Genomic DNA, 16,771 nt, shown 5'->3' on the forward strand with positions numbered 1-16,771 from the left:
AGCTTGTATTAACTCTAGCAATAAATTACAGTAAAACAATACAATAAGTACAAGTAATACTACGTACACATAAAATCACTTCGCTAGCCATATTACGTAGAAAAGCACCATCAGAAGCAGCGATTAGTATAAAATGTGTAAAGCGTGGAGCCCCCCCCGGTGCGGGTGCCCCGGTCGGGGGCTCCAGCCCTGGGGGCTCGCTGGCGCGCCGCCTTCCCCACGCAAGACTCGACTAGAACGGCGCGGCCGATTCGGGCGCGGCCCGCCAGGCGGCAGCAGCGGCGGCAGGGCGCAAGGCGGACGGGGCGGCAGCGGCTCGCGGCCGGCCAGCGCCGCGCCGTGATATGGGGGCAAGGCACGACAGAGTGGGGGAGGCGGCGGCGGCACGGCGGCGGGAGGCGCGCGCCACGCGCCGCCGCCGCCGGGACGAGGTCAGGAATAGGCCGGGCAGGGCGCGGCCCCGCCCGCGAGACGGTCACAGCGCCAAACAAGCCACGTCTAGAAGAGGTCGGCCTCCTTCTTCAGGTCTTTCTTTCTCCACGCCGGTAGTTCGTTGAACTTGTCCCGCGGCATCTTCAGCACCTCCTGGCGGCGGTGGGGAGAGCACATTGTAAAAGGGGGCACGTCAGCGGCACCACGCGGCAGACCCATTATTCTGAGATATCCAGCTGGGTCGCATTCGCACTAGTCCGGACGCGTTATGAACTGTGCAAAAATAACGAAAGAATCGTCTGATGCGGAAATATGTTGCCCTCGCCCCCACCAAACGTCAATGGGTCATGCTCACGTGAAGCGGCTATACTCGCACCAATCTTTATTTCTTCCCCGAGCTGCCATACATTTTGCGTTCAACCAGACTCAGTTCAATAAACCATCGCAAAACTTTGGCTATCTACGGGCTGCTGTTGCAAATGGTTCACTACGATTCAGTGAAGAACTTAAGATATGAACTGCACCGGTCCAGCCAGGATCGATTACATAAACCTTGTAAACCCAATATTCCAACAAACACGCACCAAACCTCTCCTCTTCACTTCCTCCTGATCGAGGAAGACAGAGAACTAGGATGGTCTGCTCTTGGGCAAGCAGCCACCCTGAGGAGCCAAGACGAGCGCGTCCAACTCCAGACAGCCGTGACCCCGGCCCTCCTGCCCCTCCCGCCGTGAGCGGGCCTCACCGCGAACTCTGCGTCGCTGAGGTACGCCTCGAGACGGACGGGGTCGACGCCGTCCGGCAGCGGGCGCTCGCGCAGCACCGCCAGCGGGTACACGGACCGGGTCAGCTCCTTGAGCACGTCCGCCGCCGGCCGCTCGAAGCCCGCGCTGTAGTCCAACTGCGGCCACGGGGAGGGTGGGTCACAACACAGCGCTGTAGTCCAGCTGCGGCGACGGGGAGGGTGGGTCACAGAAGGCGCACATGGACGACTACACACATCACATTGCTGGGAGTACCATCACCGGCCTCTACACCACCGCCCCATCCGACCCTCGCACACGCCGCCCAGCCAGCCCCGTTCTCCGGCACGTGTCCGCTCCACCGGCGCACCTCCGTGTTGAGCCGCGCCGCCTCCGGGTGCAGCTGCCAGACCGGGAACATGTGCTGGAAGGCCGTCGGCTCCAGTCCAGCCACCACCAGGCGGCAGGGCAGGCGGCCGCGTAGCCGGCTATACTCCACCGCCGTCTGAAGCGCGCACCGCCGCTCCTCGTGCCATCTGCCGGCCACGGAAGGAGGTTAGTCGTCGCGACGGCGTCGGTCGCAACGCGCGATATGCGCGACGCTCGTCCTGTCCTCTACCGGTGCTCGACCGAAACAGAAGTTACGCTGGCGATCACCTCGGCCGAACGTAGTTAGCCTACTCTGATGGCAATGTACTCTGCCTCACAGTTGGATGCTTCGGAAGGTAGATTATACATATCGCAATAAAGTGAGCAATGACATTTTTGTACACCACGAATAACCATCGTAACCAGTTGTGACACACCAAGGGGGAGATCACAATGAAAGATCACAGACAGCAACAAATGCTCACATCCTTGCTGTGACAGCGAGAAGTGCGCGGCCATCACACCAGTGCCCCGCGTCCACGTGAGCACAGCTCCGCCAGCACTGACCTGAAGGTGGCGGCGCCGGCGAGCGCGGCCGCCTGGCCGGCGTCCGGGTCCGCCGGCGGCCGCCAGCCCTGCCACACGTACACGACGTGTCCGGCGTCCAGCAGCAGCAGCGCCGGCTGCTGGCGCTCGTACAGCTCGCGCTGCGTGTACGGCAGTGCGCAGGGCCGCTCGCTCGAGCAGTGCAGACACGGCACCGCCGCCCAGTGGAAGCGGCCCGAGCCGCACGAGAAGTGGAAGAGGCGCGGCGTGGCGGGCGTGGCGGCGCGCGGCGGAGCCGGCAGCGAGCCGCCCTCACCGCCCAGCGCTGCGGCGGACACGGACGGCCGGTGAGGCGGTGCCGCGCCACGCGGAGAAGATCGGGGGGGGGGGGGGGGCTGGGAAGGTGAGCGACGGTAGCGACACTGTACAGAGACGGGAAGTAGAGACGACTGCAAACGCTGTGGTCCCTTTACAAAACGGAAGCCGCTGCCCGCTAAGTGAAATCAGTACAATCTTTCCCATGCCGCCCAATGTTGGGCTCCCAGGAACACAAATCCCGCCCTCCGGAAAAGCACGGATCCTCGACTTCACACGGCAGCCGCAATGCCACCGTATTTCCAGTGAAGTCACGACAGATACAACACTACATCCCCCGGAGCCATCCTGACGCATCGTCACGCTGGAAGCGCGCCCGACTGCCTCGGTGCATGACGCCAGGTGAGCCCGAGCCCGACGCCCCACCACAGCCACCGCCACAGCCGTCACAGCCGCCTCAGCCGCCCTCACAGCTGCCGTCATAGCCGCCCTCACCTTCCCAGAACTCGGCCGGCTCGCTGTCCTGCTTGACCTCCGTCAGCGCCAGCTCCGCGCCCTCGGCACCGCCCAGCGCCAGCTCCGGCGGCGGCCGCTCCAGCGCGCGCGCCGCCTGCAGCGCCACCTCGCGGCCGTGCGGCGGCAGCGCGGCGCCGAGCCAGAGGAAGGCGCGCCCGGCGGCGGCGCCGACCAGCAGCAGAGCGGCGCGCGAGCGGAGGCTGGCGGCGGCGCGCGGCACCTCCAGCAGCCAGGCCTCGGTCGCCAGCTCGCCGCGCACCACGAACAGCCGCCAGCCGGCCGCCGCGGCGGCGTCCTCCTCCTCCTCCTCCTCCTCCTCGCGCTTGCCGAGGTGCACGGCCAGCCGGCCGGCGAACAGCTGCAGGAAGGCGGCCGGCTCGCGGCCCTGGGTCACGCGCACCTGGAGGGACGGGAGGGGGAGGGGGTCAGACGGAGGCCGGCCGAGGAGTGCTGTGGCGTGCTGCGCCGCTGTTCGTGCATAAAACAGCTCTCCGCCTACCGGGGCCGCAGAGTCCCTCGCACAACGCGGCGCACGCGTCGGCCAACGAGCAATGAGCAAACGGCCCACATCTGACATCTAGCGGCCAGAATACCATTCATACATCCGGCGTTAATCCATCGCGGGATTACCACGGGGGACGCAGCAGCGCGTTATGGAGGGAGGGGGGGGGGGGGGAGGGGGCAGAGCAGGACCATCCGGCGTTTGGGCGGATCACATACGTGACAATTGCAAGAGTGGCGAGTCGCGGGCCGGTCTGTGGGCGGGGCGCCACAATGCCGGCCAACATGTGAGACCTGCTCGGCAACGCGGCGGGCTACCCTGGTCCCGTCACTACCTGTGGTCCCTGCTCCTGGTCATGTCCTCTTCTGCGATCCCTGCTCCTGGTCCGGTCCTCTTCTACGATTCCCGCTCCTGGCCCAGTTCTCACCTGTGGTCCCCGCTCCTGGTCCGGCCCTCTTCTGTAATCCCCGTTCCTGGCCCAGTTCTCACCTGTGGTTCCCGCTCCTGGTCCGGCCCTCTTCTGTAATCCCCGCTCCTGGCCCAGTTCTCACCTGTGGTCCCCGCTCCTGGTCCGGTCCCCTTCTGTGATCTCGCTCTTGGCCCAGTTCTTACCTGTGGTCCCCGCTCCCGGTCCGGTCCTCATTTGTGGTCCCAGCTCCTGGTCCCGTCACTACCTGTGGTCCCAGCTCCTGGTCCGGTCCTCATTTGTGGCCCCCGCTCCTGATCCCGTCCTCACCTGAGATCCCCGCTCCCGGTTCAGTCCTCACCTGTGGTCCCCGCTCCTGGTCCAGTTCGATGACCATGAGCGCCGACGCGCCCTTCTCGTTGACGGTGCTGCTGGCGCCCTGCCAGAAGAAGTAGGCGCACCGCTGGCGGCCCACGCTCAGGTGCTTGCTGGCGCCGCCGCCCAGCCGGCGGCCCGTCTGCGTCACCTGGTACACCTGGCGCCGCAGAAGCAGCGTCACCACGCGGCAACTTGGGATCATGTCTGCGATGCCACGTGTCCCGGAGCCAATAGCCAGAGCCAGAGCGGTTGGCAATATGCTCGGGGATGTGCTCGCCGTACGAAAATGAAGGTAAGTTTTCCGACTGAACTTGTCGTACATTACCGATTCAGAGTTGGTTCTAACTGCCTGGCCTTGTGGCCACAGTCCAGACAACGGCGCTAATTATGCTCTCAAGCTGGCGACCTCCTGACAATAGGTATACCCTAACGGAAAACCTCCGTGCCTTCCACGGTGATTGTCCACCACAATCGGTGTCCTTTCAGCTCCACAGACAGCGCTCGCCAGAAATTTCTGCTCGCGAGACAGCATCGGCAAAGCCTGCTGTCCACAAGTGTCTCCACATCGCGCTCGGGCCCGGCCGGCGGCGGCCGACTCACCCACTGCACCACGTATGTATCGCCCTGGTGCAGCTGCCCGGCGGAGGCGGCCTCCAGCTGGGTGGCCGCCGCCTCGTTCACGTGCCACGTCTTGACGCTGACGGTGGAGATCTCCAGCTGGCGGCGCTCCTGGGCGGCGTCACAGCGGCGTCACAGCGCGGCACAGCGGCGGCACAGAGACGGGGCACAGCACGGCGGCGGCGTCACAGCGCGGCACGGAGACGGGGCACGGCACAGCGGCGGAGTCACAGCACGGCACAGAGACGGGGCGCAGCACAGCGGCGGCGTCACAGCGCCGCACAGAGACGGGGGCACAGCGCGGTCCCATTGCGGGCCGGGTCACAGCGGCGGCGTCACAGCACAGCACAGCGATGGGGGCACAACGCGGTCCCATTACGGGCCGGGTCACAGCGGCGGCGTCACAGCGCGGCACAGAGACGAGGCACAGCACAGCGGCGGCGTCACAGCGCGGCACAGAGACGGGGCACAGCACAGCGGCGTCGTCACAGCACGGCACAGCGACGGGGGCACAGCGAGCTCCCATTGCGGGCCGGGTCACAACGGCGGCGTCACAGCGCGGCACAGCGACGGGGGCACAGCGCGCTCCCATTGCGGGCCGGGTCACAGCGGCGGCGTCACAGCGCGGCACAGAGACGAGGCACAGCACAGCGGCGGCGTCACAGCGCGGCACAGAGACGGGGCACAGCACAGCGGCGTCGTCACAGCACGGCACAGCGACGGGGGCACAGCGAGCTCCCATTGCGGGCCGGGTCACAACGGCGGCGTCACAGCGCGGCACAGCGACGGGGGCACAGCGCGCTCCCATTGCGGGCCGGGTCACTGCGGCGGCGTCACAGCACAGCAAAGCGACGGGGGCACAACGCGGTCCCATTGCGGGCCGGGTCACAGCGGCGGCCCGGCAAACTGGCGGGAAAACAGCACGTCTGCTAGTCATGCCGGCGCCACGGCCCGACCCGGTCGACGACACGCCTCCTGCAGGACCGCGCAGTACGTCGGCGAGGGAGGGGAGGGGAAGGGCAGGACACCAGGACCGGGGGCCAGCAACGTCACGAGACGACGGCCGGATGGAGCGCGGTGGCGGAAGCGGCTGGGCCACACGGTCGAGTCCCACGCAGTCGACCACCGTGAAATGAGTCGGCACGAGGAGAGGGCCTCAGGCGACCTTCCCGGACATGACTAATAACTGAAGATATGCTTTCGACCATGCTTATATCGACAATGAGGGATGACATGCAAACATTCCTAAACAATCGCTGCTTCTCTCACGCACCTTTACGAAGAAATATCCTCCCATCGTTCTCCACAACAATTCCACTCACTCCCACAGCCACACCAACACGCACAGCACCTAACGCGACCAAGACCATCGCACCCTTCCGACTCCCACACGCCGTCGCCCCGCTGCCGCTGCCGCTGCCGCGCGCACGCTCACCTCCTCGTCGGAGAAATGTGTGCCGCGGCCGAGGTGCTCCATCTCGAGCACGAGGTCTGGCTCCGGGTGATGGGTGGCCACCATGGCTGCGGCGTCGCACGGCGCCAGCTCCAGCGGCGGCGCCAGCTCCGTCTCCGGGTCACTGTCCGGCTTCACCTGACGGCGCAGGGAGCGGTCAGAGGGGGGGGGGGGGGGGGGGGGTACTGGCGGGTTAGCGCAGGGCAGGGCTCTGATGGGGACGCTTTGGCCCTTAGAGGCCACTTCCAGGTAGGCCATCACGGCTGTTCCTCAGCGGAGGGTGGGGACCACCGGGGGCCTCAGGGGAGGGTGCGAGCCCGGAGAGCCTCGGGGGAGGTAAGGGGGCGACAGAGCCTCGGGGTAGGGGGCCGAGAGCCTCAGGGGGGGGGGGGGGGGGTAGGGGCGACAGAGCCTCAGGAGAGGGGTCTCTCAGGTCTCAGGGAGACCCGGGAAAGCCTCGAGGGTGGGTGGGGGTCGCGCCAATGGCAGTAGTCAAAGACGGGACAAACGGTGGATCTCCCGGCGCGCGGTCTGACCAGCCACACAACCATAACGGAAAAGCGCGGACCACGACAGCGAAACGACCTCATCTGCAACATGTGCCACGACATATCCTTAAATGAGAAGAGGCAATAACGAGACAACGGTGACCAGCCGCAACGCGACCGAAGCCGATACGGTCTGGGAGTGGGCGTCCGTCTCACTCGCCGCGCTCTTTCCCGCACCACCAGCCGCCGCCCACCTTGATCATCCTCGAGGGGTCGTTCCAGTCGAGGAACTTCTCGCGGAACAGGATCGTCTCCATGTTCTGACCGACGCGGCCCAGGATGCCCCAGTCGGGGCGCGGCCCCTGCGCCGGCGCGCCATCTATGGGCGGGTGCTCGCAGTCGGAGTAGTCGTAGCCGGCGTCCCAGAGTTCGCGCGTCAGCCGCTTGCCGGCGTCGCGCAGGGGCTTGCCGGCCAGCCGGCCCGTCCACAAGTACAGCTCGGCGCCGAAGTCGAACACAAACACCTGCCGGTCGGGTGACAGGCGTGCCGTGTGACGCACGACGGCGGGCGGGAGGGTCCGGGGTGCACGCTCGCTGCTCCGGTGGGTTGCTCGCAGTACATAATCACTGTAGGAGAGACGCTTAGAGGAAGGAAAAACTGCCGCGTACACTGACGGGTGAGTGAGCCATCTCACAGGAAACGTCATAGCACTAATGAAATCCAAACCCAAAACCTAAGGATCGAATGCGCTGAGGAATGCAAACCCACGACCAGCTAAAGCAAAGGCATTGGCAGCACGTAAAACACGTGCCAGAAAGACAGCTAGGGGTCACTTTTGGGAGGGAAGCGTTAAAACTAACCTCCGTAACACTCGAAACACTCGGCTCATTCGCTCGCCACGTGCCGTAACCGCGTACCTTGTCGTCCTGCAGCATGTCACACTTGGGGATCTGACCCCAGGCGTCCGGTACGGGCACGAGCTCCTCGTCCGCCGTCACCTGATACACCTTGTTGGTGGCCGCCACGGCCGCCTCGTACAGCTCGTCCTCGTCCGGGGAGCCGGCCTCTGCCACAACAGGTTATGTCACGTCAGGTCAGGTCAGGTCAGGTCAGCAGTGAGCAGAGCAGCACACATCATGATTTGGGCTTTAAGGCGCGCGGACTATCCCGGTCATATGGCGCCCATAGCAGCACACAGGCAGAGGTGGAACATGGGCTTTCTAGGGCAGCGTGGTACAAGACAGGGTGTGACCACGTCATGCGACTCAGTGCTCAGTGTTGCCTGCGTCAAGGAGCTTCTTAATTTGGCCCACGTACATGACGTCAAGAGAGCGTCGCAAAACTGAGGCCTCAAGGCCGCAGTAAGAACACACAAGCGCCAATGTCATCGATTATTCATTGCAATACAAACAATTTGTTGATATGATAGCGCCGACTTCCCGTTCACTTCACATCGTATTTGCCAGCAACTGTTCCCGCATTCACCTGTTTCACTCCACTCCATTCTCGACAACATCCCCTACCCTCCCCTCACAGCTCCAACCCCACCCGGCGCCTCCCCCTCCTCCCCCCCCCCCCCCGGCGCCACGCCCGCCTTACTGGGTACGTCGGCCCTGCCGCCGAGCAGCTCGAAGAACTTGGTCTCTTCGCGACGGCTGCCCTTGACGCCGCCGCCGTTCTCGTGGTACTCGATGGCGGCCGCCTTGTTCGCGCTACAGCCGAGGTCGTGCGTACGCGCCACGTGCAGCGCCACGTCCGCCGCCTTCGACTGCTCGATCACGTTGCTGAGATAGCCGCACCACTGGAACACCTGGCGGAGCGGGCGGCGTCGGTGCCGGGCTGGCCGGGCGGCCGCACCGCCTGAGGCGGCTGGTGCGCCTCTTCACGCGGCTCTACAGCACCGGGGTCGCCCCGTGGCTCATCACCGCCGCGCGCTCGAACCGGCGAAAACGACGCCTTTATATCGCTCTTGAGCAGCAACAGGACATAACCCGTAAAGATGAGGGCCAGGTGTGAGTGAATGGTGTGACGCACAGGTGTGACGCACAGAGTGAATACACTGTTTTTCAGCTCCCAGGCGCCCAACTCTCACCGTCCTAGCCTCCCTCCCACCCCTCCCATCCCATCCCATCCCATCCCATCCCATCCCATGCCACCCCACCCCACCCCACCCCACCCCACCCCACCCCACCCCACCCCACCCCACCCCACCCCCACCACCAACCCCACCACCAACCCCACCCCCACCCCCAACCCCAACCCCAACCCCAACCCTTACCCCCACCCCGACCCACACGGACCGTCCACGTACCTGGTCGGGCGTGACCAACAGGAAGCAGTCCCCAGTGTTGAGCGCCTGGACACATGGCCGCACCAGCCGGGTCTGCACGTGCCGGCGGCCCTTGACGCGCAGCAGCATGGGCTCGCGTCGGTAGGGCAGCATGCTGTCCGGCACGGCGCGCCGACCCAGCTTGATGGCGCTGAAGTCGAGCTTGGTCGCCAGGCCGGCCAGCGACTCCTGGGCGAACGTCGACTTGCGAGACACTGAAACAGCGGCCGCGGATCAGCGGCGGCCGGCCGCGGCCGTGAAGCGGAGCACATGGGGGGGGGGGGGGGGGCAGGGCCTCGAGACGTGGGAGCCACGGGCGGATCGTTTTGAAGCCTTGAGAGACAGGGGAATATAATGGGAAGATCAGGAGTAGTTTGGCGTGGCTGTTATGGGTGACGGGCGACGTCTGGGGGCAGAGTGGGACACTGACAGTGACAGCGAGGGGATGGTTCTGATTTCGGGTGCCAGTGGCGGCGCCTTACGACTTGCTTCACACGCGGCTGGGACTTCAGGTGGTGTTTCTGGGACGGGTAATAAATGACAGAGGTCTGGGCAGAGGCCGCAAGGTCAGGCCGGCGTCAGCGACAGCAGGGGTCGGTAAGATGCTCAGCTATTAGGCAACGAGACCATGGAACCGGGCGGCGCACACACAGATAACAGACGACGGACAGAGTAAAAGAAACTGAGAGAAACTTCTGCAGCAGTGAGACATGACAACAAACCACGGCGAAACTGAACCGAAGGCGCGGTAAATAGTCGAGCAGACTATAAGCGGTCGCTGTGCCGAACACAGGACGACAGCGGCTGTGACGCAGCTCTTGACAAGCAGCGGTGGGGCCGCAGCGAGGTCGCCACCAGCTGGTCTGTGGCAAGGCTCAGCTGCATACACGGGGGTACGCACTGTGTCAGGGACCGCACTGAGCTGCCGACTGAAGGTGCGACAGGGGCCGGCCGTGTCAGCGGCGGACAGACCGGTGGGGCTGATCATCAGCACGGTGGTACGCATGACATGCAGGAGCGGGGCCCGACCGAGCAGTTCAACAAAAGCAAAGCCGAACACCGAAGCCAGACATGAAACCCAAGCAAAGCCAGCAGAAGTATGGCGCGTCGACATAGGCGATGTTCAAAACATCATGAGCGATAGGATGAGGTGTAATAAAGCCCTGGGCAATACAGCAGGACACATAACACCAGAGCAGCGCGGGACCTCCCCTTGGGACAATCTCAATGGCACAATCCTTCGCGAGCGCTCTAACAAAAGCCCGCTCCGAAAATCTAAAGCTAGGTTTCGCTTCGCTTCGCTCGAGTGGTACGATCAATGTTGTCGAGGCAGCGGCCTCCGACTGCGTCCGCATGGTCCAGCCCCGTGACACAGAGGCACGGTCCAGCTGCGTAACACAGATACACGGTCCAGCTGCGTAACACAGAGACACGGTCCAGCTGCGTAACACAGATACACGGTCCAGCTGCGTGACACAGACACACGGTCCAGCTCCGTGACACAGATACACGGTCCAGCTCCGTGACAAAAAGACACAGTCCAGCTCCGTGACACAAAGACACAGTCCAGCTCCGTGACACAGATACACGGTCCAGCTCGGTGACACAGACATGGTCCAGCTGCGTGACACACAAGACACGGTCCAGTTCGGTGACACAGAGACACGATCCAGTTCGGTGACACAGAGACACGGTCCAGCTCCGTGACACACTCCGTGACACATAAGACACGGTCCAGCTGCGTGACACAGAGACACGGTCCAGCTCCATGATTCAGAGACACAGCCCAGCTGCGTGACGCAGAGCCTGGAATGCTCGCCGGCGAACACGAGTCCGCGGAGCTCATTCCCAGTAAGGCTGAGCCAAGCCGCTGGTCATAGGCCACGGTGATCCACAGGGGTGGCGACCATAGATTACTAGAAACAACGTGTTTGCAGTGACTGTCAGGGTGCCACCACACTTCCACCGCAGCTCAGTTCGGCACCAGCGCCACAGCTCAGTTCGGCACCAGCACCACAGCTCGGTTCGGCACCAGTGTCACAGCTCGATTCGGCACCAGCTCCACAGCTCCGTTCAGCGCCAGCAGCAAACAATACGCCGGTGCCACAGCATGGAAACTAACCTGAGCCCCATGCGATGCCCCCGCGTAAGCGCAGCACCACCTCCACCAGGCCCCTCCACCTGCTCTCCACAGTGGAGGCCTGCACACCGGGCGGTCACTTACGCTCCTCCTTCTTCGCCATCTTGATCATGTGCTCTCCAACGCCCAGCCGGACCTCCTCGTACTGCGTCAGCAGGTCGGCGCGCGCGCTCAGCGCACGCACCGGATTACGCGAGGAGCGCGCGCGCCGGCGCACGCGCACGCGCGCCGCGCCGGCGGGCAGCTCGGCGCCGCGCGCCACCGCGTCCAGGTCCCAGTCGAGCGCCGACCAGTCGGCGGCCGGCTCGTCCCCGGCCGCCGGCGCCGAGCCGAAGAACGAGTCGAAGCTGGCGTCGGCCAGCTCCGGCACCGTGACGAGGACGGAGGCCGGCCGCGCTGCCGGCGGCGCGGGGTCAGACGGCGCCGCGGCGGCACGCCGACAGAGGGCAGGCGTGTACGTGCGGCGGGGAGGGGTGTTACGATGAACGCGCCCCTGAGGGGGGGGGGGGGGTCCACCACGACCGGGAAGACTAGTCAAACTCGTGTGGGAGCCTGCTAGTCTCAGACGAGGCTGTGCAACACTGACAGCTAACGCACATAGGAGCAAGACACAACGTGTGAAACTACCGCGTGTAATCGACACAACCCACTGTCCTACTGTGGCCGCCTCTCTCTACACGCCACGCACCGTAACACAGCACAACACGTCTGGCACCCTACGCCTAACTAGGGATGTCCTCACGGGGCGCAGCCCTCCCGCAGCCCCGCTCACCCGTGTCCTCGCTGGGATCCGAGTTCTGGCGCTGAGTGATGAGGCTCGACCGCACCTTGGTCGTCGATGACTCGACGTACATGCTCTGCGCCTCTCGGCGGGTACCTGGCGGCGTCCAGACACGGCCCGTCAGCGACGGACGGCCAGCCAGACGGCGGCCGGTCAGACGGCAGCGCAGCCGGACAGCCAGACGGCGGCCGGTCAGACGGCAGCGCAGCCGGACAGCCAGACGGCGGCCGGTCAGACGGCAGCGCAGCCGGACAGCCAGACGGCGGCCGGTCAGACGGCAGCGCAGCCGGACAGTCGACGGTCAGATGGTCGCAAGTCGGATACCCTGGCAGCCTGACGGTCTGACAGACCGGTAGTCTGGGTCGGACAGCTGGTCAGTCTGACCGTCTGAGTCTGAGTCTGACAGTCTGGGTCTGACAGTCTGAGAGCCTGGCAGTCTGGGTCGGACAACTGGTTAGTCTGACAGCCAGAAAGCACGCTGCGGCAGCCGGACGACCCGCCGCGGCAGCCACAGTGACCCGCGCCCGGCGCCAGCGGCAGCCCGTCCGCCGCGCCGCACCGGCCGCCGACAACGGCGACACAGCCGTGACAGGCGGCGCGCGCACAGGTACGCCACCCACAGAGCCATTGTGGGGTCGCGGCCGGGGGCTCGGCTCGCCCAGCTGGAGGCAGCCGGGTGTTGCTCGACGGCGGCCCGCGATATTAATCCCGTGTGTGGCGTCGCCAGGCGCCTGCGGTACATCAGCCGGTGTGCGCGCTTTGACGGCGTTTGCGACGCGGCCGGGGCGCAGCGAGTCGTTTTAATGAGGTGTGGCTCGGAGATCGAACTGGCGGCGACGGAGGTGGAGACGGCGACCCGGCCGGACTAACCACGGTAGACGGGCAGGGTCGCCCCAGGGACCCGGCCCAACCCTGGACAGTGGCAATATACCAGACCGCAGCCCACCCGCGCCAGCTGATTTTGGCCTGATGTGGCCACGGAATCACATACGCTGTAGGCTGCCGACATTATTAACATTATGTTTGTAGTCCGTGGAGCGCCAAAAGGAACTGACTGAAGCGGAGACACACCGTGTGCCGTGGGTATGTCAACAACTAGATGCTTCCGTATGGGGCAACATGCCAAGTAGTCGCTTTCACTTGTAAGCTTCGAATCGGTCTCGATATAGTATTCCGATATCATTCACGAGCACTTCTAGAAAAGTGCATATTTTTTTACTCCTCAGCTTATCACGAGGTGGTTACTTTCATATGTCAGCACAAATGTAGTCCATTCAGAGAACTTCCCGCGCCTTTCCACAGGCAGCCGTTAGGTGGATTACCACACAATTACTACGTTCGGCAGCAGGACGCCACCACCAAGACACGATGCGTGAATGCGAACAGGAACAGACCGGAGGCCTGTAAACACCGCTGGCCTGACCCGCCCCCGCACGGCGCCGCTTCGGAACGACAACACCTTCGCCGCAGCGGTACGGCTTCGGCAATAAGTGGCACAGACCCCCCGCCAGCCCGGTGTCCGGGTCTCGCTCTAGGGCTTCGTCCCGTCCACCGGGCCGGACCGATGTCAGTAAGAGTTGGACATGCAGTGCAGTGCAGTCGAACCACACTGACTGTTGTCCGTCGTCCGACCTGGTGCAGGGCGGGGGTCCTCCGCTGGAGCCCAATCACCCCGTTGTTTTTACAATCCCAAAAATGTTTCCGCAGCTGATACCAAACCAGCCAAAGTTTCTCACGGACGGCACTTGACTCTCTGGAGAGCTCGTATAGTCCAGAAGCTCGACGCCGATCATGGGATCTCGTGACACTAACACGCCGGCAGCCTGTCCTCGTCAAGTTGCATATGTGCGACCGGCGCGTTGTATCGAGGCCCCTGTTTGCCGTAGTTTTCCGCTACGGACCGCTTTGCTAAAAGGCGCTACGACGCCGCTGTGAGACGGCGCGATCGCTGTAAACGGTGCCCGTGTAACCGGTGCATCACGTGAGGCGCTCGGCGGTGGTGGTCTGTCGCGAGAACGGACCATCGTGTACCCGGCTCACCAGGTGAGCAGTCCGACACACCACCGGACCATAGCGTCAGTCAGCTGCCATGGCAACCGTCCGTCACGCACGGTCTCCATCAAGTCACCGCATCACTGAGCACAATATGTCTGGTACGCTGACCAGCACGCATGCAGTTCATGCTAGGAACGTGCCACCATCATCGCATACATCACACGCTCCTGAACACGGAACACACCGCGATCACCACACACGCCCCACGAACACCCATCGGCGCTGATAGCCGCGTCTCGCAGCCCTCTCACCGGTCTTGCTGCGGAAGACGACCTGCTTGGGCGCGTTGAGCTGGCGCCGGGGCAGCATCGGGCTGGCGCCGGGCGAGGCCGCCTGGCCCATCTTGCCCGCCACCGTGAACCTGCCAGGACACCAGGCACCGGCGTCAGCAGGCGCGGTCTGCATGATGTGGTATGATCTTGTGACTGCACAACGTAAGGTCAATACATACGCGCTAAAAACGGCCGACAGAAACGTTGTGCACCAGCGTGGAGGAGCGGAGGGCCCTGAAAACAAAAACCCGCCACGATCTCGACGTGGACGACGACCTGCTGGCCCACCTAACACACGGCGCAACGGGACACCCGCACACGGGCGTTTGGAGCCGCCGCATCAGCCGGAACGCCAACATGCTGGGAGCGGAAACCGCGCCGTGGCCCACGTGCGACACAATGGGCGACAACCACTCATGCCAGGACCAGCGCGGCAGTGGAACTCAATGCGAATTACGTAACGCTGAGGGACGCGGGTGTCAGTTCAGTCCGACACTGCTGTCATTGCGGCTGTCAGCCAGCACACCCAAACACTGGCCGACGGCTCTGTCGGCCGCCGACGAGGCGTCACGGAGCCACTCACTACCACCGACAGTAAACACCATTAGCCGCAGACAAAACGCATTGTCAACGGCTACTTGCAGCCTGTGATCCAGCGGGGGGCCGCCGCCGCGCCTGCATCATCTGTCCGGGACTGCTGACAGACGAGACGGGCAGCTGCAAACGGACGGAGCAGCGACAGCGGGGCGTGTCCGCGGCACTGACTCATCGCGACAGGCACGGCAGCGAGGAGCTCCCTCACAGCCGTGATTTAGAGCCCGTTCTCCAGCCGACTGTGGGTCTCCACGGCGGCGTGGGTCCTTCCCAGAGGGTACGCAGCGCCGCCGCTTCCCGTCTCGATTTCGAGCCCCTGCCCACGTCATTTCGAGCCCCTCTCGGCTGCGTCACTTCTGCCGGCTGCCCGGCAGCGCGCCGTCGGCGTGGCTTACTTGTTGGCGTCGTTCTCGGGCACGCGGGCCTTCCAGCCCTCGGTGGCGGTGAGCTGAAGCGCTCCGGACATGCGCTCGATGTGACTCACGGGCCGGTCAGAGGCCGGCGTCGTCACCGCCACCACCTGGAGCAACGGGGGCGAGCCGGTCACGACACGGCACGGCACGGCACGGCACGACACGGCACGACACGGCACGGCACGGCACGGCACGGCACGGCACGGTACGACACGGTACGGTGGGCTCAGTCCGGGAAGGTCAGACCAAACCAGGCCAGTCGGGTCAGACTATGTCACACACCGGCGTCACCGCCGCCGCCACTTGGGATAGATGGGTCAGGTCAGGTCAGGTCGGACCAGATCACACGTCAGTGTCACCGCCAGCCTCGTCACTCATCCCACCCGCCACAAAAGATAAAGAGCGGGGTGAGGTCAGGTCAGGTTGGGTCAGCAGTCGGCATCAACCGAAACAGTCAGGTTATGTCAGGTGGCAGGGCAGAGCAGGGCAGGCCAGGGCAGGTCAGATCAGGGCAAGTCAGGGCAGGGCAAGGCAGGGCAGGGTAGGGCAGGTGGGCAGGGCATAAAGACATGCCAGGTCAGATGCCAGGCTCACCACTACCACGGGAGTAGGGTCAAATCAAGTCAGGTCAGTTCAGATCCAACAGCGTCCGTGAAAAGCATGCCTCTTCCCCTCCAACTCTTTTCAACAGCTCGCCACAAAGCCAAAGATCACCACGACACCAGCTCCGGAGCAGCGGAACACTGGAGCACCGGAGCACCGGAGCCCCGGAGCACCGCAGCGGCCTCGCCGGCCGACAGACCGACCTTCTTCCTCAGCACGACGTCCGTGTGTAGACCGGAGTTGAACGCCTCGACCAGCGCCAGCTTGGGCTCCTCGCTGCGGATCCGGCGCCGCCAGTCATCCTCGCCAGACTTCTGCAGAGCCGCCAGTCTGCGGGCAGAGCCAACCCAGTCAGGCGTCGAAGTCAGGCGCAGGAGTCAGGTGCAGCAGTCAGGCGGCAGAGGGTCAGGCGGTGTGAGTCAGCCAACCCCACTCCCCTCCCCCCGCCTGACTCTTTTTCTCTCTGGCGGAGGGACGGAAGGAGGGGCGGTAACTAAGGGTGAGGGGTCAGGCGGTGGGGCCAGTCACCACAGGCAGACACCGGGACTCGATGGTTAGCTTGACACTCGAGGCGATAGTGGCGACCCCCGCAACGCCGTGGGGTCACCGATCGGTCTAATATCTCCGAGAGCAGACGGAAGGAGGGGGGACGCCATACCCTGGTGCTCATCCGTTCGTCAGCGGCGGCCGATCGAACGCGTACGAAACAGCGACAAAACGTAAGATGACCTTAACGTCAGTAAAAGCAGGGCAGCGGTCGACTGGTGCCAACGTCGATAACAACAGATCGTGGACTCTCACCGCCGAGGCCGCCGTA

The 16,771-nt window shown here is 64.2% G+C and overlaps 1 protein-coding gene across 1 annotated transcript in view; it reads right to left on the bottom strand.

Moving 5' to 3' along the window:
• The window catches only part of LOC119106065 (supervillin), a gene marked incomplete at its 5' end in the record, with an annotated part of 31,108 nt that continues 14,337 nt past the window's right edge, over positions 1-16,771 (bottom strand). The window contains 17 exons of the mRNA XM_037229662.1: positions 1-585; positions 1,178-1,333; positions 1,546-1,711; positions 2,112-2,404; positions 3,259-3,321; positions 4,191-4,364; positions 4,808-4,936; positions 6,261-6,416; positions 7,021-7,290; positions 7,685-7,833; positions 8,367-8,577; positions 9,079-9,311; positions 11,321-11,632; positions 12,009-12,113; positions 14,324-14,433; positions 15,334-15,458; positions 16,158-16,284. Coding sequence (XP_037085557.1) covers positions 499-585; positions 1,178-1,333; positions 1,546-1,711; positions 2,112-2,404; positions 3,259-3,321; positions 4,191-4,364; positions 4,808-4,936; positions 6,261-6,416; positions 7,021-7,290; positions 7,685-7,833; positions 8,367-8,577; positions 9,079-9,311; positions 11,321-11,632; positions 12,009-12,113; positions 14,324-14,433; positions 15,334-15,458; positions 16,158-16,284 — 2,866 coding nt within the window. The remainder of the gene's footprint in view (positions 586-1,177; positions 1,334-1,545; positions 1,712-2,111; positions 2,405-3,258; positions 3,322-4,190; positions 4,365-4,807; positions 4,937-6,260; positions 6,417-7,020; positions 7,291-7,684; positions 7,834-8,366; positions 8,578-9,078; positions 9,312-11,320; positions 11,633-12,008; positions 12,114-14,323; positions 14,434-15,333; positions 15,459-16,157; positions 16,285-16,771) is intronic.

This window comes from Pollicipes pollicipes, unplaced genomic scaffold (assembly GCF_011947565.3).
Source record: "Pollicipes pollicipes isolate AB1234 unplaced genomic scaffold, Ppol_2.1 Scaffold_6138;HRSCAF=7277_pilon_pilon_pilon, whole genome shotgun sequence".
Lineage (NCBI taxonomy): Eukaryota > Metazoa > Arthropoda > Thecostraca > Pollicipedomorpha > Pollicipedidae > Pollicipes > Pollicipes pollicipes.